Source organism: Moschus berezovskii, chromosome 5 (assembly GCF_049115385.1).
Source record: "Moschus berezovskii isolate FMDL1 chromosome 5, NW_MosBer_1.0, whole genome shotgun sequence".
Lineage (NCBI taxonomy): Eukaryota > Metazoa > Chordata > Mammalia > Artiodactyla > Moschidae > Moschus > Moschus berezovskii.
In genome coordinates, this window is record NC_142464.1 from 26,414,553 (window position 1) to 26,438,650 (window position 24,098).

The 24,098-nt window shown below is 38.1% G+C and overlaps 1 protein-coding gene across 6 annotated transcripts; it reads left to right on the forward strand.

The window, feature by feature from the left end:
• Positions 1-102: 102 nt before the first annotated feature.
• Positions 103-24,050, forward strand: INTS12 (integrator complex subunit 12). 6 transcript variants are annotated; one of them, XM_055433944.2, is made up of 8 exons: positions 110-257; positions 4,975-5,048; positions 7,310-7,474; positions 10,060-10,212; positions 11,464-11,651; positions 13,291-13,450; positions 19,816-19,962; positions 23,363-24,050. In XM_055433944.2, the coding sequence occupies exons 2-8, from the start codon at positions 5,019-5,021 to the stop codon at positions 23,945-23,947; spliced, it is 1,428 nt and encodes a 475-aa protein (XP_055289919.1). In that variant the 5' UTR covers positions 110-257; positions 4,975-5,018; the 3' UTR covers positions 23,948-24,050. The 6 variants fall into 6 exon arrangements, with proteins under 6 accessions (XP_055289922.1, XP_055289919.1, XP_088692315.1 ...); XM_055433943.2 differs by having other exon boundaries at positions 113-257; positions 4,880-5,048; XM_088836188.1 differs by having other exon boundaries at positions 225-243.
• Positions 24,051-24,098: the final 48 nt, after the last annotated feature.

Genomic DNA, 24,098 nt, shown 5'->3' on the forward strand with positions numbered 1-24,098 from the left:
ACGAGACCACGAGCGAAAGAACGCAGAGCGCTTCTAGGAGCAGCGGCGGCGGCCGTCATTCATAATCCGGCGGACCGGAAGAAGAAGGTCACATCACTTCCTGCCGTCGCACAGTCAAAACGTTCCCCAGCCTAGCCTCCTGCGGGAACCTTTGTTTTTCCGCCCTCGGGGCGGGCTGGTGCTGTTGGACCGGTTCGCCAGGCCACCGGCAGCGGACGGCGCGGCCGGGCGGAGCGGGGAGCGGTGGCCGCGGAGCGGTGAGTGGTGACCGGCTGCCCGGCTCTCAGCCGGCTCTCCGGGGCTTGAGACCTCCGCGAGGGGCGAGGTGGGAGAGTAGTTCCGTGGGGTCTCAGAGTTTTCTCGCCCCCTGTGGGGGCCCCTCGCAGTCTGCAGGCGGCCGCGTGCCCAGGCCGACCGCTTTCTTCTTACCGTGAGGGTCGCGCCTCCTCGGAGAGTGTTGTGGGCTGGTGCGCGCGCACCGACGGCACAGCCCCGGGGACTCGGCCCTTGTAAACCCTTTCTCGGACCTTCCTTGGCAGGTTTTGGCGACTTCTCTGTACAGCTCCTTCTGTCTGCCTCTCGCCTCTCCGGCTCGCTTGTCGAAGACCTTGCCCTGTGCTCGGCCTTGGGTGTGTCACGACTTTGGTCAAAATATTGGCATTCTTGTTCTGCGCTTTTAGATTCTCTGTCACTTGATTGGTTTGGAATCAAGGTCTTTCCGCCTCACCTGTGTTTCTGGACGTGTGCCTGAGATATCAGTGTAACGTAGGGCCAAGAACTCGGTGAAGGAATAAAGGGGGCAGCATCTTTAAAGGGATGGGTTACAAGAGCTTGCAAAGATGAAAAGGCAAAGCTTTCTAGAGCCGTTCTGTGATGACAACACTAATATTGCACTCTGTGTTGAATAGGGTCAGTTTCCTGCATCTCGTTCACATGAAGGTCAACTTTGCACTTCTTTTAAGATCGGCGTGTTGAGTTGGAAATGGAATCTAGAGGAAGGCATATATTAATATATGAATACCCATCTAAGTTTGGAGAAATCACAGAAGCCCTCAGAAGTGACATTTGAACGAAACCTAGTTCAATGACTCAACAAATAATTGTGAGAGTCTGTTAAGTTCCAAACACTAGGTATATAATAGTGACTAAAACAAGTCCCTGCTTGCATGGAGTTTACAGCCTAGTGAGATTAAAAAATTTAAACCAGACGAAGAATTGGCAATAAAGTATTGCAGATAGGAACATTGTACAAGTCCCCAGTCTTGAAAGAGGTGTTTTTGTTTTGTACTGTCTTTTTCTTTTTGATGTTTTAGGGTTTGGGGGCAGGGCGAGGCAGTGGGGATGGCTCTGAGTTTCTCTTTTTGTCGCTTTTTGTTAAGGGACTTTGGAAATGTTTAGAACTGTGTAGAAGCAGAGAAAAGATCATGATACTTTGATCTCTAGTAATTCTATGGCCATTATATTGTGGTACTTTGCAAAATAGGAAGAGAGCATAGCAATCAACTCCAGTATTCTTGCTTGGAGAATCCCATGGACAGAGGAACCTGACGGGCTGCAGTCCATAGATTCGCATAGAGTTGGCCACCACTGAAGCCACCTAGCACACAAACACACACAGGCAAAAAAGATAGCTTCTCCCTTTAAAGTACTGAGAGTTTTATCAAAAGAGAATATAACAAATGTCCAAAAAAAGTGAAAAGTGTGGTTCAAGGTAGAAAACTCCCGTACCATTAGAATGCACTTTTAGATATTTTTGGAGAGTAGGATTAGTAGTTAGGGAGTAGAGCAGAACACACTAGCTATGAGTAAAGTCCTCATGAGAAGCAGTATTTGAACCAGGTCTTGATAGGATTTGGAAATATAAAAAAAGGTAAAATGCTTCTCAGACAGACAAATTGAGTAGAAGTAGCAAGCCTAGCTAATGACTCTGCCCTACTGAAGATCTAGGGGTGAAAAATTAACGTTTTTGTGCCAGTTACTGAATCTTTAAATGGTAGGCCAAGAAATTCGGCTTTATTTTAAAGGCAGTGGGTCGCCTTAATTTTCAAAGAAGAAAGAAAGAAAGTGTGTTGCAGGAACATTAATATGGCAACTGTCTTGACATCAAGGAGGATAACTAGATTATTGCTGTAGTACAAAGAGCAAGTGAAAACCTGAATCTGAGTAATAGCCTTGGAAGTGAAAAACAGGGAACAGATGTGAGAAATGTTGCAGACTCAGAATTCACAAGAAAGGCCTGCTGATTTTTCAGATATAAGGAATTGGGAAGGACTCAGTGAGCAAAGGTTTAGGCCTCAGACCTGATTAATGGAGAGTGTGTCATTTATTGAAAGTTCAGGACAGGGAAATTTTGGGGGAAGATATTCATAATTTCAAATTCAATCATAGCTGAACTTGAGATACCATTAGGGCAACCAGTTAGATATGTCTACTAAGCAGTTGGAAATGTGGGGTTTAAGCTTAATAGAGATGGACTGGGAATAAACATATGAAATCATCTATCTACAGATGCTAGTTGAAAACACGATATATAAAGATTACCAAATAGGAAACTGGTAGCAGAACTAAAGAAAATAGATGAGGACACAGTTACTTCGGCAATACCAAGATCAATGGAGTTGAAAAGATGACCCACAGAAAGAAGAACCCGAGATGGAAAAGGAAAACCAGAAAAGCTGAGTGTTTCTCACGGAGAAGAAAGGTTTTTGAAAGAGACAGTGAATTCTCTTGGCCAGCTTTACTGAGTGACAGATTTACACCACAGTTGCTGACCTCTTTAGGACCGTAGAAGAAAAAGAAATTTCTTTCAATATTCAGTAGTCCCTTGTTATCCATGTAGGATATGTTCCAAGATCTCCAGTGGATGCCTGAAACCATGGATAGTACCACACCCTATATATACCATTTTTTTCCTGCGTACATACCTGTGATAAAGTTTTATTAATAAATTAGGCACAGTAAGAGATTAACAACAACTCGTAATAAAATAGAATGATTATAACAACATACCAGAGAAGGAAATGGCAACCCACTCCAGTGTTCTTGCCTGGAGAATCCCAGGGACGGGAGAGCCTGGTGTGCTGCCGTCTATGGGGTCGCACAGAGTCGGACACCACTGAAGCGACTTAGCAGCAGCAGCAATAACATACCATAATGAAAGTTATGTGAACGTAGTCTCTCCCTTCAGCTTAACTCTGCCTAAAATGTGACAGTGGCTTCTTCATTGGCAGACATAGCCTCTCCAGTAATTTATATATTTTTCAGTCTAAACCCAAATCTATGTAACCATCTCTTACTTGCAGTAAATGGCTGGTGTCACTCATTTCAGGGGATCCCTTGCTGAAGTTTTTGTAGATGCTCAGTGCATTTCTGTCAGTTTGAACACATATTCTGTTCATGTCCACCCACAAATTTAATGCCTTTTCCAATCTAACTAAGCACTTATGCGCCATGGCTATAACTCTTGCAGCTTGAGGTACTGTAGCAAAACTAGGTCAAATTTCTTTTTCCTTCACAATTTCACAGATGGAAGACTTGTTCTTACCATAGATTTTAGCAACCTCATTGTATGAGCATGTAACTTTTTTCTTATTAAGTTGAAAACATCGACCTTTTCACATAGAGGACGCACTTTGCAGCTTCTCTGGCATATCTGAATTGCACGCACTACTACTCTGGCTCTTTGGGGCCAGTAAATAAATAATAATAAGGTAACATGAACACAAGCACTGCAGTACCCTGGCAGCCAATCTGATAACCAAGCTGGCTAGTGACTAACAGATGGGATTCCCTGGACAAAGGGATAATTCACATCCCAAGCGGGATGGGCCAAGCTGGCGTGTGATTTCATCACACTACTCAGAATCCACATACAGAGGATTACTAATGTGTATTTGCCAGTAAGAAAGGAGAAGTAATAGAAACTGGAGAAGGCAATATAAAATGGAGAGGGAAAGTAAGGTAAAAAGCAAAAGAATAAAGGATAAAATATGTAACGAGTTTTATTTTAGGCCCAACACCTATTTTTTCTGTTGGATGGGGAACAGAAGTTGGGTCGAGAAGGTGCTAATAAAGAGGAAGCAGAGGAAACAAGGAAGTGGAGGCCTCTATAAATTCAAAGTACAGGTGGATGGGAGTAAAGAAAATTTTAAAAGAAAAATTGACTTGGTACCCTGAAGAGGCTCCTGGGTCAAAGCAGTAGAAGAGATTAATAGAGTGGTGGAAGATTGTAGTTAAAAAGGAGAATTGACTGTAGTCAAAGAGAAGAAGAGTTGTGAGTTCAGGTTTCAGTAGCTAAAAATGAAGCTCTTTGAGATTGAAGATCTAAATAAACCTAGCACAGGAAGTTAGAGAATAATACCAGTATAGATGCTAAAATTACCAGAGATTATGGCAAGGGGGAGAGGAAGAAGATGAACCTGGTACAAATGTTCTGTCCATTAACAACAGTGAACATGCAGGTATGGTTTCAAGAGACGATGTTGATTGATGATGGTCAGGGAGTATTCTCCCTCAAACAGCAATGTGGAGTAAGGTCTCTGTAGGCCTCTGTTTGGTCTTTGAATAGGAACAACTCACTCCTTGGGGAAGGCTGTAAAACAGGTGATGTCTTTGTGCATGGTTGGGGGGGTGTGGTGCGGATAGTCAAGGTAAAGCAATAAAAGGAGTGCTTGAGAAAACTATGGAAGAAGCTAGGGGAATCTGTTGGTAATAAGTAGGGGCTAGAAGATGATGGGGATCTAGCAGTGAAATTAACGTCGGGGGGGGGAGGACTGAGTGAGTGCATGCACGCGTGCTTCATTGTCTGACTTTATTGTCCGACTGTCTGCAACCCCACGGACCATAGCCCGCTAGCCCCTCTGTCCGTGCGATTCTCCAGGCAAGAATACTGGAGTGGGTTGCCATGCCCTCCTCCAGGGGATCTTCTCAACCCAGCGATCGAACCCACGTCTCTTATGTCTCCTGAATTGGCAGGCAATTTCTTTACCACTGGCGCCACCTGGGAAGCCCTGAGCTAAATGAGTACTGGAGGGATTTTCAAGGGGGAGGTAAGTTTGTACCTTAAAGTAACCATTATGTATATATAATAGGAAAAGGAAAACTGGAAATTGCTAGAAAGGCTAACCCATTGATCTCCAAACTTTTCTCATCATTTATTCCATGAGTAAAACAGTAAGTCCTCTTCTTTATATGTGTATTTAGCTACCAGTTGTACGGGCTTCCCAAGTGGTGCTGGTAGTCAAGAATTCACCTCCCAATGGAGGAAATGTAAAAGACGAGGTGCTAACTCTTGTTACCTAATCTGTAATATAAACCTTTTTCTATCTGTGATTATAGAAATATATAACAGTAAATACTTTGCTTCTAATTTTCAGCATAGAAATTTGAAGTAATGGTTTTTCTAGTATATTAAAAGGATTCTTCTAAGTGTCAATCCTTTCAGCACCTCAAAATACAGATTGTTCTGAATAAGTAAACTACTGTGCTCTTGAGCTATAAAAACTTAAGTCAGTAGAAAGTCTAGGCTGTGTTTCCTTGTGTACTCAGGAGGAGTGGCAAGTTTACTCCTTTTCATTGTGGATATTTTAATGAGGAACTCTTTTTCTCCTCATAATGTTTATGGTGACCAACCTCATGAATAATTAAAAAAAAAAATTCACCTTTCTGTACCTATCATTAATGTATGTAATAATGCAGTCTTAAGAAGTAACAGAGGTGCTTCTCAATTTTTATTTAATTATTACCCATATAGCTGTTTGAAGTAGATTATTTTTCTTTTAATACTGAGCTTTGGACCCCTGCTCATGGATGATTGAGTAGAGCACAGAATTTGACAATAATTTTGTGGCCATCAGATGGGTATCTTATACCTTCTTTAAAAAAAAAAAAAGCCATTCGGAGGGTGTGTATGAGTTTCCTATAAAAGCTGAAGAAGTAGGAGGAAGGTAGATAGGGAAGGAACAAACAAAATCCATTTTCAGGGTGGTCTTTCATATGCCACGATTAAACCGACAGCAAGTTTTAATGGCTTTATAAATCCCTGAAAATGAGAGATAACTGTGGAATTGCTGACAGATCCCTAACTCTAGCAAGTACAAGTGTGTTGCATTATTACAGTATTAACCTCAAGGACAGAAGACAGTTTCAAGCTCTAGAATGTTGATCAGAGGATTGAATACAAAGTATACATTTTTATTTTAATAATTCCTTGCCTGGAGAAGTATTTTAAGAAGTGACACCAGAAATAAAACAACATAATAGCATTGGTATTAACTGAAAACAAAACTTTTTAATGTTTTAGAATTTCATAAGCCTTTGATGTATATCTTCACTATTTTTTAAACTCCTTAGGGCACAGAGACTGTCATAGGCTATATATATGTTTTGGCACCATTTTCAGAGACTTTGCTTTTTAAAAATAGGTTAATGCATGAGATACCACAATCTAAATGTGATGCAATAAGATGCAATAAGTATATTTTCTGAGGCATTCAAGATTGGGGCTGAGGACTAAGGAGGCAAAAAAAGATAACTGAGGTTACAATTTCAGCACTGACTTTTATGGCTTATGGCTTAATGTATGCTCTAACTATTGTCTTCCTGTGACACCGTTCCCCCAGTCTGTGTACGGGGGTTGGGGGGGTGTATAAATAAGGTTTGAGAGAAGAAATTTTGATATACCGTAAACTTGACCTCGGAGAAGGCAATGGCAGTAAACTTGACCTCGGAGAAGGCAATGGCAAGCTACTCCAGTACTCTTGCCTGGAAAATCCCATGGACGGAGGAGCCTGGTAGGCTGCAGTCCATGGGGTCGCTACGAGTCAGATATGACTGAGCGACTTCACTCTCACTTTTCATTTTCACACATTGGAGAAGGAAATGGCAACCCACTCCAGTGTTCTTGCCTGGAGAATCCCAGGGACGGGGGAGCCTGGTGGCCTGCCGTCAATGGGGTCACACAGAGTCGGACACGACTGAAGTGACTTAGCAGTAGCAAACTTGACCTAAACACATCAAGTTTCTCTGTTCTAAATTGTAAGTGTATTATTTGAAAACGATATTAGGAAGAGGCTCTGGAGAGGAGGAGCTTATCTGATAGCTGATAATACTCTTAATTTAGGAGAAGAGAACTAGATACTTCCAATTAGGGATAAGAAGGAAATTTATCTGTAATAACCTTTTAGGCAGTTTGAATTTTGTATCAGGTACACAGTAATACATTTAAACAGAACAAGACAGATAAATTTCGACAGATAATTGCCCATTGTCTGTAAATTACCTTCTCTCTTTCTTTTTTTTTTTCCTTCAGGTGTTTGGGATGGCTGCTGCAGTGAACTTGGAACTTGATCCCATTTTTTTGAAAGCACTAGGCTTCTTACATTCAAAGAGTAAAGATTCTGCTGAAAAGCTAAAAACCCTACTTGATGAATCTTTGGCTCGGGGCATTGATTCAAGTTACCGTCCATCTCAAAAGGTATATAACCGAATTAGAGGCTTGGAGGGAGTTCTGTAAAGTCTTTAATGTTTACTCCATCTCAAAACAGTCTGTCTGCCAGATAATCTTCCTTGTGGCATGAAGAACTTTAGTGTTCTTTTCTTTCTCAAGCTTTCAGAGAACTATTCCACTATGTAGAAAAGTTAGCTGAGAGTGGAGAATATTTTGTTCTACTGTTTTCTGTGTATAGAAACCCACTTATGTATTATAATTTTAATTCTTTATGATTAGAATGTTTTTAATCTGCTGAATGAAACCATAGCTTGTAATTATTTTCTAATGTTTTGGGAGCAAAAAATAAAAGGGCAGGAATTCTACAATGAAGTGAATTACATATAGATAGGATAATTTAAGGGAAAAAGGAGGTATGGATAAACTGTGAGAACTATGTCACTCCCATTGCAAACAAAGTGGCCAAGCAGCTTTCTGTGAAAAGAGTATACATTTTGGAACCAGACAAATCTGTTTTAAATCCCAGCTTACCTCTTACTAGTGTGATGACAGGTAATATATCTTGAACAGTTACTGTGTCCTAGGTACTTTTCTCAGTGATATAGGTATATAATTAAGTTAATTGTGATAATGATCCTTTGAGATAGGTATTATTTATTTTTATTTTACCATAAGGAAACTGAGGTACGTAGTTACTTTATTTCACCCAGCATCTGTTTCTCTATTAGTAAAATGAGGATAATGAGAACTACCTTACAAAATAAGGAACATTGAAAGAAATAAAGTACATTGGTCACCTAGTGTAGTGTCTACATGGTATATAATAAGCTCTTAGTGAATGACAGCTCTTACTATATTCTTTAATACATACCTAAGACATTCTTTCAAACCTTCCTAAAACTCTTGCCTTGAAACTTCGAATCACCCAGGTCTATGAACACCTAGATACCAAACTGATAAGGAGAAGACCAAACTACCTGACTAGCTCAGTCTAATCCAGAATCTCAAACTCAAGACAGGGCCGAGTCCCAGACTCAGTGCCCAAGTAAGCAGTGATGTTTTCCTCCCAGCCTTCTTTCAAAATAAGCTGTCATATTCTCAGACCTTTTTATTGTTCTTTAAATAGTAGAGTCATTGTGACTTCGTTTATTTTACCATTCTCATTCTGGAGGTTCAGTGAGCTCAAACCAACCAAATTAATAAAACTCAACAAAATACACTAACAAATTTGTTTTGTTCTGCTCTGAGTATTGATATTGTCCAAATAGGAAATTGCTATTATTACTAAAGAAGCAGTATTTTTCTAAAAATTTATTGACTTATTTTACTTTGGGCTGCACTGGGTCTTCACTGCTGCGCTCAGGCTTTCTCTCAGTGTGGCAAGTAGGGGCTGCTCTTCATTGCCGTGCGTAAGCTTCTCATTGTGGTATCTTCTCTTGCTGCGGAGCACAGGCTCTAGGGTGCAGGGCTTCAGAAGTTGCAGTGCATGGGCTCAGTAGTTGCAGCTCACGGGCTTTAGAGTGCGGGCTCAGTAGTCATGGCACAAGGGCTTAGTTGCTCCATGGCATATGGGATCTCCCGGACCAGGGATTGAACCTGTGTACTGGCAGGTGGATTCATAATCACTGGACCACCAGGGAAGCCCCAGGAAGCAGTATTTTGAGATTCTGAAACAGAAGGAAGTGGATTTGTTAAAGTACAAGTACATGAGAAATTGGTTGCAACTAAAACGTCTCCTGCCCTTACATTTTTAGCCATTAGAGAAATGTAAATTAAATTTACAATTATATGCCTTACATATCTATTAAATGTCTAGAATTAAAAAGATTAGCCATACCAAGTGTTGGTGAGGATTTGAAGATAGGAAGGAACTGGGACTCTCAGGTACTCCTGATGAAAATATAAAATGGTACACCACTTTGGAACATGGTTTGGCAGTTTCTTAAAAAGTTAAGCATAAACCTACCATATAATCCAGACATTCCACTCCTAGACATTTATTCTAGAGAAATTAAAATATGTGTCCATGTAAGGATTTGTATGTGAATGTTCATAACATCTTTATTTGTAATAGCCCCAAACTGGAAACAACCCAATAGTCCAGCAGTAGGTAAATGAATAAACAAATCATGGTATATTTGTCTAATGGAATACTATTCAGAAACAAAAGGAGTGAACTTTTGTTACACTCAGTAACATTCATGAATCTCAAATATACTGAGTGAAAAAAGCCAGAAAAAAAAAAAAAGAGTATATCCTGCATGATTCCACTTATGGAAATCTCTAGGAAATGCAACCTACAGAAGATGGATCAGTGGTTACCTGAAAATAGGTGGCTTAGTTTTCTGGGATGTCTGCCTCTAAGAGTGAGTATAGAGGGCAACAAAGAAGCTTGCCAAGATGATGAATATGTTCATTATATTAATTGTAGTGATGGTTCACAAATGTGAAACAATATACTGAAACTGATTGGAGAAAAAGACACAATGTTTGCACATATGATGTCTTAATTTTTAACTGATAATTTAGATTTGTGATCTGGTTTGTTGTTTTTTTTAATAATATACTAGTCTGAATATTTCTTTATAGGTATCTTTTAATTTCATATACAGGATGTGGAGCCACCCAAAATTTCAAGCACAAAAACTGTTTCTGTTAAGCAAGAGCCCAAAACATCATCTAGTCTTCCTTCTGGCAATAATAATGGCAAGGTCCTCACTACTGAGAAGGTGAAAAAGGAAGGTGAAAAGAGACCTGCTGATAAAGTAAGATTTTGCTTTACTCTAGTAAATCAATCAATTAGTTGTTTTATGCTTACTCTTTGTATATAATAATTGGTAAAAGTATGTAATAATCACTCAGTAAATATATTTTGGTTATTATGAATTTTTTATAGAAACATTTTAGAACCGTTTATTGAAATCATTGTCAACAAATATTTGAGCCCTAGAAGATATACTCATTTTATGTGTAAACTTTATAACTCAAATATTCTAGATGGAACAGTTGTTGAAAAGAAAAGATGGCAAGGAAAGAATACAGATGTAAATCACTAGACATGAAATTTACAGAAAGGCATGTACTTTAACAGGGTTATGGAAAACTCTTGGATTGTCTACTGTGAATGATTTCTGCACATAGTTAATTATTAGGATTTTCAGTTCAGTTCAGTCGCTCAGTCGTGTCCGACTCTCTGCGACCCCATGAATTACAGCACGCCAGGCCTCCCTGTCCATCACCAACTCCCAGAGTTCACTCAAACTCATGTCCACAGAGTCAGTGATGCCATTCAGCCATCTCTTTCTCTGTCATCCCCTTCTCCTCCCGCCCCCAACCTTTTCCAGCATCAGAGTCTTTTCCAGTGAGTCAACTCATCGCATGAGGATTTTAGAACTTAGTAAAAAAAAAAATTTAAAAAAACTTTAGTAATACTTGCCCTCAAGGGGTTGAGTTTCCATACTTTTTCTAAGTATTGGCTCTTTATAGCCTGTATTATATTGTTCTCTTTATATTTTAAAGAAAGGAGCCAGAATTTGCTTTGAAACAAATATGGCAATATGTTAAGCCTGAGTTACTGGTGGAAGTTCATTATTCATTTCTTTTCAGTATAAAATATCATTAGTTCATAATTTAAAATATTTAAAAATAGCCTTAAGAATATCCTTATTAGTGCTGTGGCTTCTCAGTTCAAAGCATCCAGTTGGGGGTAGGAGGGCAGTGTGAGTAAATCCATTGAACTTCCATGACTCTTTAATGAATGAAAGAGTACAAAGAGAGATACAGATGCATGCTGAACTGTTCTGATTTGTTTCTTTTTACCTGTTGGATTCTTCTAACATACTGAGTACGAATTTATTATAGGTCTTCTACAGGTCTTTCGTGTGTGCTTTTGTCCCTAGCTACGTGAAAGTATCTGTGGAATGGACTTGGTCATTGCACACTGTCTATCTTGTACATCTCTCAGTGATTTTAAGTTTGTTTTAATGTGTTCCTTCTTGATTGGGTGCTTTTTATAGATGAAATCAGACATCACTGAAGGAGCTGATGTCCCAAAGAAACCTAGACTGGAGAAACCAGAGTCACGGTCCTCTCCCATTACTGTCCAAACCAGCAAGGATTTAGCCATGGCTGACCTTTCCAGCTTTGAGGAGACCAGCGCTGATGATTTTGCCATGGAGATGGGATTGGCCTGTGTTGTTTGTAGGTAAGTTGTATCTTGCCACATAGATTCTTTTGTTTCTTTGCAAAGAACAAACAATTTAAAAAAGAAAAATAAAAGAACAATTGTTGGGTATTTTTTAAATTCTGTTTTCATTATTTGGAGGTGGATAGGAGATAAACTGCCCATGTGGCAATTTAATGTCTAATAAATTATTAAAAATTTATATTACTGACAGGCATCTTTATAATCAGTTATGTTGTAATAACATTTCCTGCATTCTTGGCTTCTAGAGTAAAAGCACTTATTGCTTTAATTTTTAGTGAGACACTGTTTAGCCGACTAAATTATTTCCACCTTTCTTTTTAAGAAGACTGTTGCTTTTTTTTTTCCTGAAGTGTTCATAGAATTTATAAAGTAAATGGTTATATACCATTTTCTAAAATAGCATTAAATCTTTTCCTAAGGGTAAGGAAAATGAAATTAATGGATCATGTAGGTTATTCTGAGTATTGTTTTGAAACATGGATGCTGCTGCTGCTGCTAAGTCACTTCAGTCGTGTCCGACTCTGTGTGACCCCATAGACGGCAGCCCACCAGGCTCCCCCGTCCCTGGGATTCTCCAGGCAAGAACACTGGAGTGGGTTGCCATTTCCTTCTCCAATGTGTGAAAGTGAAAAGTGAAAGTGAAGTTGCTCAGTCGTGTCCGACCCTTAGCGTGGATACATAATTATAAAAACATAATTCTGCTTAGTAGAAGATTCATCTTAAAAATCAGAATAATTAGATTTTAAATTCCTTGATACCAGAATCTCCGTTTTTAGTTGTTAATGACTTTCATTGCCTAGCACAGTAGAAGAGATTGTCAATTTTCCTGCTATTTGCTTCATGAAAATATTAAATTCTGGTGCATTGGGACTAAATACATAGCTCTAAAATTTTGTGAACATTATAAAGCATCAGTTAATGTACTTCTGAATAGGACTATTTTGTTAGAGCTTCATTGCTTTAATGTATATTTATTTATTTCAACCTTTATCTACTATAAGGGTTATCATTTTCATGTAAAGAAATAAATGGTAAAGTAGTAAGGGGGAAAGAATTAGTAATTGTAATCCTCCATAAGAAGATTTGTTATGATCACCTGAGACTGTTGTTGCAATTTTTACCTTTTTGATACACTTGTTAATACATTCTATTTTGTTGATTAAGACTTTTATTTACGGAGCACCCCATGTCTGTGCAGTAATGTGCTAGGCACTGTAGATAATTAGGTTCATTTTCTACCTTTAGGCAACTCAGGTATTAATGAAGAAGAGAGAACAATATGTAGGCAACAAATATAAAGGAATTTAATAGAGGTACAAAGAAGATGTTATGAGGCTGTTGGAGGATGAGCCAAGGTCTACTGTCTTCTGGGAAAAAGAAAAAATTACAATGGAAAATGCTAAGAAGAAGAATATAGCCAAGTTTAGTCTAAGTCACCCTATACATTTCTTACTGGTTGAGCATAACCTTTAAAAGAAATGAATTGTTTGTGCAGGCTACACATTGGGATTTGTTATTTTGCTGTTTGGCTTTTCTGATATATCTTTAATATATCAGACTTCACCAGAAGAATCCTAGAGTGGCTTTAAATTGTTGCATTCAAATAAGTGTCATATGTAATGATGTATTTTCTTAGGCAAATGACAGTGGCATCCGGTAACCAATTAGTAGAATGTCAGGAATGCCATAATCTCTACCACCAAGATTGCCATAAGCCCCAGGTGACAGACAAGGAAGTGAATGACCCTCGCCTTGTGTGGTATTGTGCCCGATGTACCCGACAAATGAAAAGAATGGTAAGAATTATTTTTCTCTATTTTAAACAATCTTTCTCCATTTTTTTGTTAATATGTGGTTGTTAAGATAAAAATCCGAACATTTATGCTATTGAAAAAAGTCTTATAAGCTGATTATTTTAATGTTTGTTTATATAGTATAAATGTGTGGTTTATGTGTCTGTGCCTAAGTGGACCAGACCATATATATGTATTTTTCTCTGCTCAGCTTTTAGCTTGTTCTAGCATAAATGAACAGAATTGGAGACCCACAAATTAGGAACATTTCCTACTGGTGTGTCAGTGTATTTGTGCACATTTAAAAATACTGCAAAGCACTGTGGGAAGTCATGAGATACGAAGCGCTAGTCTTGGATGAGTCTAGTAAGGAAATATTGGAAATGTCTGTTCCTGAGTGAGCACAGACCACCAAACTTACAAGCTGCGTGCAGAGCCATCTCTGTCTTTCCTTCTGTGTTTCTCTCTTATTCCTTGTCTTTCCTTCTCATTGTCTTCAAGTGACCATTCAGTCTGTTTTCTCAAGTGCTTTCTCAGTTTACTGCTCACAAAGATAACTGCCTTTAATAGCATACTGAAACATTTTCATTTGTTATATTGGATTTGTTTTCTAACTTTTATTCATTTAAAAAGTAGATGGGTGAATGATATCATTTTCCTTTTAAAGAAATCAAGTTGTTATTTACTTCAGTATCTTGTTTACTTCCCCCATCCGCGTTCCCCTACCTTTGATTAGGGACTTTTTTTTTTTTTTAATTTATTTTTTACTGAAGTACAGTTGATTTATAATGTTAGTTTCTGATGTACAGCAGAGTGATTCTGTATATTGAATATAGTCCCCTGTGCTATACAATAGGACCTTGTTGTTTATCCATCCTACACATAATAATTTTTGTCTGCTAATTCCAAATTTCCAATCCATCCTTACCTCATCCCTCCCACCCCTTTGGCAATCACAAGTCTATTCTCTATGAATCTGTTTCTGTTTTATAAATAAATTCATTTGTGTCATATTTTAGATTTCACATATAAGTGATATCATATGATATTTGTCTTTCTGTGTCTGACTTGCTTCTCTTATATGATAATCTCTAGGTCCATCCACATTGCTGCAAATGGCATTATTTTGTTCTTTTTTATGACTGACTAATAGTCCATTGTATATGCCTATACTATATCTTTGGGACTTCCTTGGTAGCTGCCAGGGAAGGGAACGGCTACCCACTCAAGTATTCTGACCTGGAGAATTCCATGGACTGATCCATTCCTTTGCTGATGGACATGTAGGTTGCTTCCATGTCTTGGTTATTATAAATGGTGCTGCTGTGAATATAGGAGTGCCTGTAGTTTTTTGAATTATAGCTTTCTCCAGAAGATTAAGGACTTTTGATAGAAGAGTTCTCATATTGTTAACCAAGTGAATTTCTACATAAATTTTTCTGACCAAATATATCTTTTTAAAGTCAGAAGTACTTAGTTAAATAAAAAGAAATTTTAATCACTAAATCAGAAATAGATTATGTTTTTTATTCCTATGAAAAGTAGTAAAATTTCAGTAGTATTTATACTTTGTTTGTAATAAGAAATTTCTGTGACATGGTACAGTATTTTTTCTGCTCTGTCTGATTTTTATTTAGTTTATTACTTAAACTACCCTCCAGGACTTCAACCCAAGTAATTATGGGTGAGCAGAATAGTACGTTCCAGCACTTTGGCGCAAGTAGTCACTAAGAATTGCTAGTCAAAATAAATAACTTGTGATAGTGATCTTTCTTTAACATAGCTTCAAAGTTTATTATTATTTTACTATAAGTCTCTTATTAAAGTAAGTACTGTTCTCTCCTAAGTTTTTTCTCCCTTATATTTTGTGAGTTAACTCATACCAAATCTATATTTATAGTTCTTACCCTCTTTCTGAAGTGAATTTTGGCAGATGACCAGATATCTTACAGTTACTTCAAGTGTAATATTTTTTAACTTAAAATTGTTTTCTTCTCCACTCAGTTTTTCCTCATTTTCCTGAACTGATAACATTATCCTTGATGCCTCTCTTAAATCTACATCCCTTTGTTTACCACACTTGTTAATTCTGCCTTATATGTGTTTTACAGATCTGCTCATTTCACTTTTATTACCCTGTTCCACAAATCGCTCATTTCTTGCTGTTGCCTTAGCTCCTTGATTCTCTTCAATCCACTTTACACAATATAATTAGAATATTATTCTACAATAATTATCTAACTTTATCTGTGTAAGTGTGCACAGTGGCTCTCAGTTACCTATGTAATGAAGTTATCCTTTCAGGGTGGATTATGGACCTTCTCACACGCTAGTAAAGTCATGCTCAAAATTCTCCAAGCCAGGCTTCAGCAATATGTGAACCGTGAACTCCCAGATGTTCAAGCAGGTTTTAGAAAAGGCAGAGGCACCAGAGATCAAATTGCCAACATCCACTGGATCATGGAGAAAGCAAGAGAGTTCCAGAAAAACATCTATTTCTGCTTCATTGACTATGCCAAAGCCTTTGACTGTGTGGATCACAATAAACTGTGGAACATTCTGAAAGAGATGGGTATACCAGACCACCTGACCTGCCTTTTGAGAAACCTGTGCAGGTCAGGAAGCAACAGTTAGAACTGGACATGGAACAACAGACTGGTTCCAAATAGGAAAAGGAGTGCATCAAGGCTGTATATTGTCACCCTGCTTGTTTAACTTCTATGCAGAGTACATCATGAGGAACGCTGGGCTGGAAGAACCACAAGCTGGAATCAAGATTACCGGGAGAAATATCAATAACCTCAGATATGCAGATGACACTACCCTTTTGGCAGAAAGTGAAGAGGAACTCAAAAGCCTCTTGTTGAAAGTGAAAGAGGAGAGTGAAAAGGTTGGCTTGAAGCTCAACATTCAGAAAACAAAGATCATGGCATCTGGTCCCACCACTTCATGGGAAATAGATGGAAAAACAGTGGAAACAGTGTTAGACTTTATTTTTTTGGGCTCCAAAATCACTGCAGATGCTGATTGCAGCCATGAAATTAAAAGACGCTTACTCCTTGGAATTGGAGAAGACTCTTGAGAGTCCCTTATACTGCAAGGAGATCCAACCAGTCCATTCTAAAGGAGATCAATCCTGGATGTTCATTGGAGGGACTGATGCTAAAGCTGAAACTGCAATACTTTGGCCACCTCATGCGACGAGTTGACTCACTGGAAAGGACTCTGATGCTGGGAAAGGTTGGGGGCGGGAGGAGAAGGGGACGACAGAGAATGAGATGGCTGGATGGCATCACCGACTCTGTGGACATGAGTTTGAGTGTACTCCGGGAGTTGGTGATGGACAGGGAGGCCTGGCGTGCTGTAATTCATGGGGTCGTGGAGAGTCGGACACGACTGAGCGACTGAACTGAACTGAACTGAACTGACTCCTTGGAAGGAAAGTTATGACCAACCTTCATAGTACATTAAAAAGCAGAGACATTACTTTGCCAACAAAGGTCCATCTAGTCAAGGCTATGGTTTTTCCTGTGGTCATGTATGGATGTGAGAGTTGGACTGTGAAGAAAGCTGATCGCCAAAGAATTGATGCTTTTGAACTGTGGTGTTGGAGAAGACTCTTGAGAGTCCCTTGGACTGCAAGGAAATCCAACCAGTCCATTCTAAGGGAGATCGATCCTGTGTGTTCATTGGAAGGACTGATGCTAAAGCTAAAAGTGTAATACTTTGGCCACCTCATGCGACGAGTTGACTGACTGGAAAAGACTCTGATGCTGGGAAAGGTTGGGGGTTGGAGGAGAAGGGGACGACAGAGAATGAGATGGCTGGATGGCATCACCGACTCTATGGACATGAGTTTGAGTGAACTCTGGGAGTTGGTGATGGACAGGGAGGCCTGGCGTGCTGTGATTCATAGGGTCGCGGAGAGTCGGACACGACTGAGCGCCTGAACTGAACTGAACTGAACTGATGGACCTTCTCTGTTTGACCCAGCTGTACCTCTGTATCCTTCTCTTCCCACCACTTCACCATATATGCCACATACTGTGGCCACAGAAGACCAAATGGTTCGTTCCCTGAGTGTGTGGTGAACTTTCATGTTCCCACATGTCCTGTTTCTCAGCTTCTCCTCATCCTGATACATTTTATTCTTTATCAACTTTGCAAAGTAAATGCCTAATTAATTTGTATATAGAGCAAATCTCATTCACTCACAGAGCACCAGAGCAGAACTCAGGACTGGACACATCCCACATTCTGTTGTTTCATTTTAAGATACATAAAAACAAGAAATATAGATTTGGGCCAGAAATCAGCAGTCAATAAGTTGTCTGTATGTCCAAGAGTCAAGTGCTGAATGACTAATGTCAGAGCATGATTTAATACACCAAGAGTGGACCTGGAGAAATACCAAACAGCGTCATCTGAAGTAAACCTGGAGATCGTGATCCAGTAAACACAAGCTTTAGTGAGAGAAAGGGGTTTGGAAATGGAGGGGATGCTAAACTGAATTGCTTTCAGTGAGGTTCTCATGTGTGCATTGGTTATTGCTCCAAGGTATCTCAAAGATACCTTAAAAAGCATCTTATATCCTCTTTCCCCTTGCACTAATTTATTCAACTATGGCAGGTTCTGCAGTACAGGAAGATGGGAAGACAGAGATAAGAATGGTGTGATAGTGGGTGGCAGGGTCCAGAGTTATTCTTTAGTTCTGTAATTTTCTTTCTACCAGGCAATGGGATTTGCCCCAGCACTCATGACTTATTGCAGTGGTTCTCAGTCTAAGGTGGTAACACATTCCTACTCAGCAGTAACAGAAGTATGTGGTATTTTTGATTGTTACTGTACTGGCCATATTGCCTTGAGTGGTGAATTTCATACGTTCTACACTATGTGAGTCAGGCACCCAATAAAAAAATTAGAGTTCCTTTGTTGAGCAATACTGAATCAGTGATAATATCCTAGTTCCCTCAACTAGTACTACCAGCAAAGAGCAGAGGGTTTTGGGTATCTCTTAGGTTCTAAGATGGATAGGTGAAATAGCCAGGAAGCAGAACAAGATCCAAACATGATCCCCTAGGCAGAGGTTCTTTCTGAGCTTCATAGTAATGAATCTTCATCTGCTGAAGCATACAAGTTAGGTCAGTCTTCAGAGTCTAAACTCATCTACTGATGTGGGTGGAGGAAAGTGTAATATTATAATACCATGTACTCCTGATACTCTGAAGGCTACATTTTCCAAACATGATTTGCAGTACAAGGTAAGATAATCTTTCTTGGTAGAAAAGAGATATTTTGCCATAGATATCTTCCAGCATTCTTTATAATATTCTTGATCTGAATGTTGCTTTATAAATGATGTCTGAAAGTAGGTATACTTTCATGTGGAAAATATGTAATATAAAAAATGGGATGAACTGAGACTTAAGGGCGAAAATATATGGCAAAACATAGCACAAGAAAGTCTAAACAAAGATAAAACAGCTACGTTCAAATTTCCAGAAATGGGAACACATCATTAATAAAGTTTTTGGTATAATCTTGTGTGACCTTATTAGGATTGTCAAAAACAGTGGGATGGCTGGGAACACCATTACTCACGTAGTAGAGAAGGGTTCTTCTGGATTCGGTTTCTTACCATTTGTAAATAATGATGATGAATAAGTAGTAACTGTTATTATCTGAACTTAACATTCACCAGACACTGTGTAAACTCTTACATCATCACAGTGCATTCTCATATCCCACCTTTAGAACAGAAGATTTTATCCACATTTGCAGATGAAAAATGAGACTTCTGGAAATTTACATATTTTACCTGAGGTAACATAGATAGGGAAATAGTTAAGCTGGGCTTTAATTTTAGTTCTGTTTGATTCCAAAAGCTGTCCTCTCGAACACTGCACTATTCCGTTTATATAGTTAATATTATCTAGCTGGAAAACACTAAAGAATAAACTGAAAAATGATTCATGTATAAGAGAATTTAGTAAAGTACCCAGTATAAAGGAAAAAGATCAGTTGTTGGTCAGAATAAAACCGAAAATGCTTATATGTTTTTTTTCTTTTTCTTTTTAATGATTTTGGACTGTTTTGTTAAAATATTTAATTAACTCCAGTCTGAATGATTTTTAAAACCTCATGTTATCTTTACTGTTTAGAAACTAATAAAATCTATAAAGTCATTAATTGATATGATAAAAATAATTTGTCTAAGAGTTTATATTTTCCATGTCATCACAGTGTTATATTTTTTTAATGTTAAATGTTTATCTGTATTACAGTTCATTGAGGAGTCCTGTGGTAGATTTAATGTCTTCTTGTACATTAGATTTTGTAGCTAATTGAATCAACACTGATTTTTGCAGGCTCAAAAAACTCAGAAACCACCACAGAAACCGGCCCCCACAGTTGTTTCTGTAGCTCCAGCTGTTAAAGATCCATTGGTTAAGAAACCAGAAACTAAACTGAAACCAGAGACAACTTTTCTAGCATTTAAGAGGTCAGAAGTCAAGGTATAGTACATTCTATTTTTATCTAAGATTGGATTTAAATTTAGTTGACTTAGTAATAGGTACTTGAAAAAATTAATCAGGAACTTTGTAGACTAAATGGCCATATGTTGGAAATTAAGACTGTATTACTATTAACGTTGGCTTCCCTGGTGGCTCAGTGGTAAAGAATCCACCTGCCAATGAAGAGACATGGGTTCTGTCCCTAGGCCCAGAAGATCCCCTGAAGAAGAAAATGGCAACCCACTCCAGTATTCTTACCTGGGAAATCCCATCCCATGGACAGAGGAACCTTGCGGGCTGTGGCCTTGGATTCACAAAAGAGTTGGACGTGACTTAGTGACTAAACAACAACAAACTGTTAACATTAAGTAGAAAGAGAACATTTATGTAATTATCTTATCTTGAACTCTGCTATTTCTTTTTTTATTGTGGTTAGGAACTATTTGTGAGCATTCTAAGATAACATTTTTTATCATTCCTATGTAGTCAGCCAATATTCTGCAGTCAGGAATTTGGTTTCAATTTTAAATACCTTTGTCCTCAGTAGCAGTCGTTTTGCCCCTCACATCACTTGTGAGCTTTCTTCCCCCTACTCATTGGCTATTGAAGAAATTTTCTTGCTTTCTTTTATTTTTTTCTATTATGAATTTTCCCATGAAGCGGCTCTCTCTTATACTAAGGGGCCAGATTATCTAGTGAGAGTATCACCTTTCTCATTCCTCGGTCTTACCGTGACATCATGCTACATTATTATTATTATCCTGGCATTTTGATATCATAGGATAAAATATTTTTCTAATCTAATTTTATAACAAAAGGAAAGATTTTATTGAGTAACACATTCTGATTTTAAGCAGAATACTAAAGATGGAAGAAAAAATGTTAGCTACAGATTCTCAAAGGTTACCCCCAGAAAATTCTAAAGTTATTGCCTTGTCCATTTGGCTATAGGTAGTAAAAATCAGTGGCAAGCCACTCCAGTACTATTGCCTGGAGAATCCCATGGATGGAGGAGCCTGGTAGGCTGCAGTCCATGGGGTCGCTGGGGGTCGGACACGGCTGAGCGACTTCACTTTCACTTTTCACTTTCCACTTTCACACATTGGAGAAGGAAATGACAACCCACTCCAGTGTTCTTGCCTGGAGAATCCCAGGGACGGGGGAGCCTGGTGGGCTTCCGTCTATGGGGTCACACAGAGTCGGACACGACTGAAGTGACTTAGCAGCAGCAGCAGCAGCAGTAAAAATCAAGAATATAAATATAAAGTACTCCTGAGAAAGGTACTGATAATTTTATTTGCAGATCATTTTTAATTTAATTTACCTGGTGGTTCAGAGGGTAAAGCATCTGCCTGCAGTGCGGGAGACCTGGTTTCAATCCCTGGGTAGGGAATATCCCCTGGAGAAGGAAATGGCAACCCACTCCAGTACTCTTGCCTAGAAAATTCCATGAATGGAGGAGCCTGGTGGGCTACAGTCCGTGGGGTCGCAAAGAGTCGGACATGACTTCACCACCACCAAGGAAGAGTTGATATCCAAGGAATAGCCCTTATTGTTTTGTCACATAGAAACTTGGTGAGCTAGAGTAGAAGTAAGAATAATTTATTAATAATTAGAGTTGTTATACTCTGTACTTAAATTACTTTCAGATAGATTTTTATACTAACCTGTTATGACTAAGGCTTATTTTTAGGAAACTCAATATGAAATTATTTTGCAGCAAATAAATTAAGGCCTTGGCTGTCACGTTTGTTCTGATTAACAGGTTTTTATATTTTTATGATAAAATAGAATAAATGTTTACTATGAAATTCAATAAATTGAAAAGCAATACCAGTAACAGCAAACCATTAAAATAAAATCTCATGTACACGGAACTTGCCTTGTACTTCATAAGTGTTGGTCTTTTTGATTACTTCAGATGGGTTTTCTTTTGTAAAGTTTGTTGAAAGATCATTTAGCCAAATGGCAGGCAGTTTTATATTTATTAGAAAGAAAAGGAAAAAATAACATATTTTATAATTGAAAATTAAGTTTACTACACCTGTGTCCTTTGCTACCTTGGCTAACTTTTTCTCATTAAATATATGCATTTCTCTAGGAACTTGCAATTTATGTAAAGTTTATCTTCTTTGCATAACCTTATGAGATAGTCATTATATGATGTTACTGTAAAAAATCCTATCATTTTTCACAGTATGTGAACAATAATCTGGACCTTCCTCTTATAAAGACCTTAGAGCACTCTATTTTCAATATTTTTCTCATTGGTTTATAGTGCAGACAACATTGAAGACTACTTTGTAAGAACTAAAAACGTTTTTATCAACTCCTTCGGAGTTCAGTTTTAAAATATAATTGGGTGTATTTTAAGCATGATAACTAGCATATTAAGTAAGATACTATTTGTAAGACTTTTATCTTTTACATATTTAACACTTTTGTGACCCATGAAAATAAGATAGAAAAATTCAGTTCACAATCAATTTGAGCAAAGTGCATTTTCCCCTAAATGTTAATGTGAAAAAAATTGTTTTTGTATGAAGAACAGTATTTATTCATGACATTGGTATTCTGTTAGCTTTTGACTGTCCAAGGAAGTTAATTAGAGAAATTCAATATGTGTTATACCTTTAAGGAATAAATCTGGGAGTGAGTCAGGCATACCCAAAATGTCACTATACAGCTTATTGAGGCAGTTTATAAAAAAGTTTATAAAAAATCCTTTATATGGAAACAGGGATCTGTTTGTGATAGTTTCAGTGGAAACATGGAGAAACTGGGAAAATAAAGTTATGAAACCTTTTTAGTATATCACCAGTTGTACAGTTTCATGTAGTTAATGCAGTATACCTGTATATATGCAAGTATTTGCTCAAAATTTAGGGGGAGTTTTTTTTTTTAAATAGGTTCAAAATCTCATCTCAGACATCTACTAAGTATTCTGGGCATAAGAACTTTTGTCCATTAAGAGTGGATTCTGTTTTTGAATTGATCCACAAGTTATTTGGAGCAAGGTCTAAAGAATTAGATGTTTTACTAAGCTAAATAATAACCTTTTTGCATGAAAAACAACTTAAAGCATTAAATCTGATTTTCTGATGTGTCTTGTGACTGATTCTAGAAGCAGTCCTCAAAAAGGAAATTTTTTTCTGAAATGATTAGAATAAGAATATGACATCCCATAATTCCTGCTTTGGAAATGGTAGCACTGTTAGCTATGGATTGGTTTTGTTCTATGTGTTTTGTCATACCAGTTTATCAGAACTTAATTTTGATTATTTAAATTTCCAAGATCATTATTTTTGTATGAAAAGTCTTAACCATTAATCTTCTTATGTATTTAAGAATATTAGGTATTAATCATACTTGCCTCTAATATTTATCTTATATTTTTTAGGCATCCACGGTTGTTTCAGGAAATTCTTCTAGCACCAGTGTTTCTTCTTCAGCAACCAGTGGCCTAATTGGATGGGCAGCTTTTGCAGCCAAAACTACTTCTGCTGGTCCATCAACAGCAAAATTGAGTTCAGCAGCCCAAAACAATAGCGGGAAACCTGCTACCTCTTCTGCTAACCAGAAGCCCGTGGGTTTGACTGGTCTGGCAACAACATCCAAAGGGGGAATGGGTTCCAAAATAGGCTCCAATAACAGCACTTCACCCACTGTACCGTTGAAACCACCTCCACCTCTGACTCTAGGCAAAACTGGCCTTAGTCGCTCAGTTAGTTGTGACAATGTTAGCAAAGTAGGTCTTCCCAGTCCAAGTAGTTTGGTTCCAGGAAGCAGCAGCCAACTCAGTGGTAATGGAAACAGTGGGACGTCAGGGCCTAGTGGAAGTACCACTAACAAAACCACTTCAGAATCGAGCAGCTCTCCGTCGGCATCCCTTAAAGGTCCAACTTCACAAGAATCACAACTCAATGCCATGAAGCGATTACAAATGGTCAAGAAGAAGGCTGCCCAAAAGAAACTCAAGAAGTAATGTGGCCAAGTGGGTTTTTATATCATATTACCCTAAAGATTAAAATCTTATTAAGATATAAACTGTAATATACTATAATTTAATAAAAATCTTCACAATGAAATTGCTATTATTTCTTACCTTAAAATGCTAAATAGTATTTAGTGAAACT

What these genes read in the sequence shown, in the direction of transcription:
- INTS12 (XM_055433944.2), top strand. Translation starts at nt 5,019, where the DNA reads ATGAGTACTGGAGGGATTTTCAAGGGGGAG. An exon ending in GAGGGATTTTCAAGGGGGAG is followed by an intron (nt 5,049 to 7,309) that starts GTAAGTTTGTAC and finishes TTTTTCCTTCAG; the next exon opens with GTGTTTGGGATGGCTGCTGC. An exon ending in TTAAGAGGTCAGAAGTCAAG is followed by an intron (nt 19,963 to 23,362) that starts GTATAGTACATT and finishes TATATTTTTTAG; the next exon opens with GCATCCACGGTTGTTTCAGG.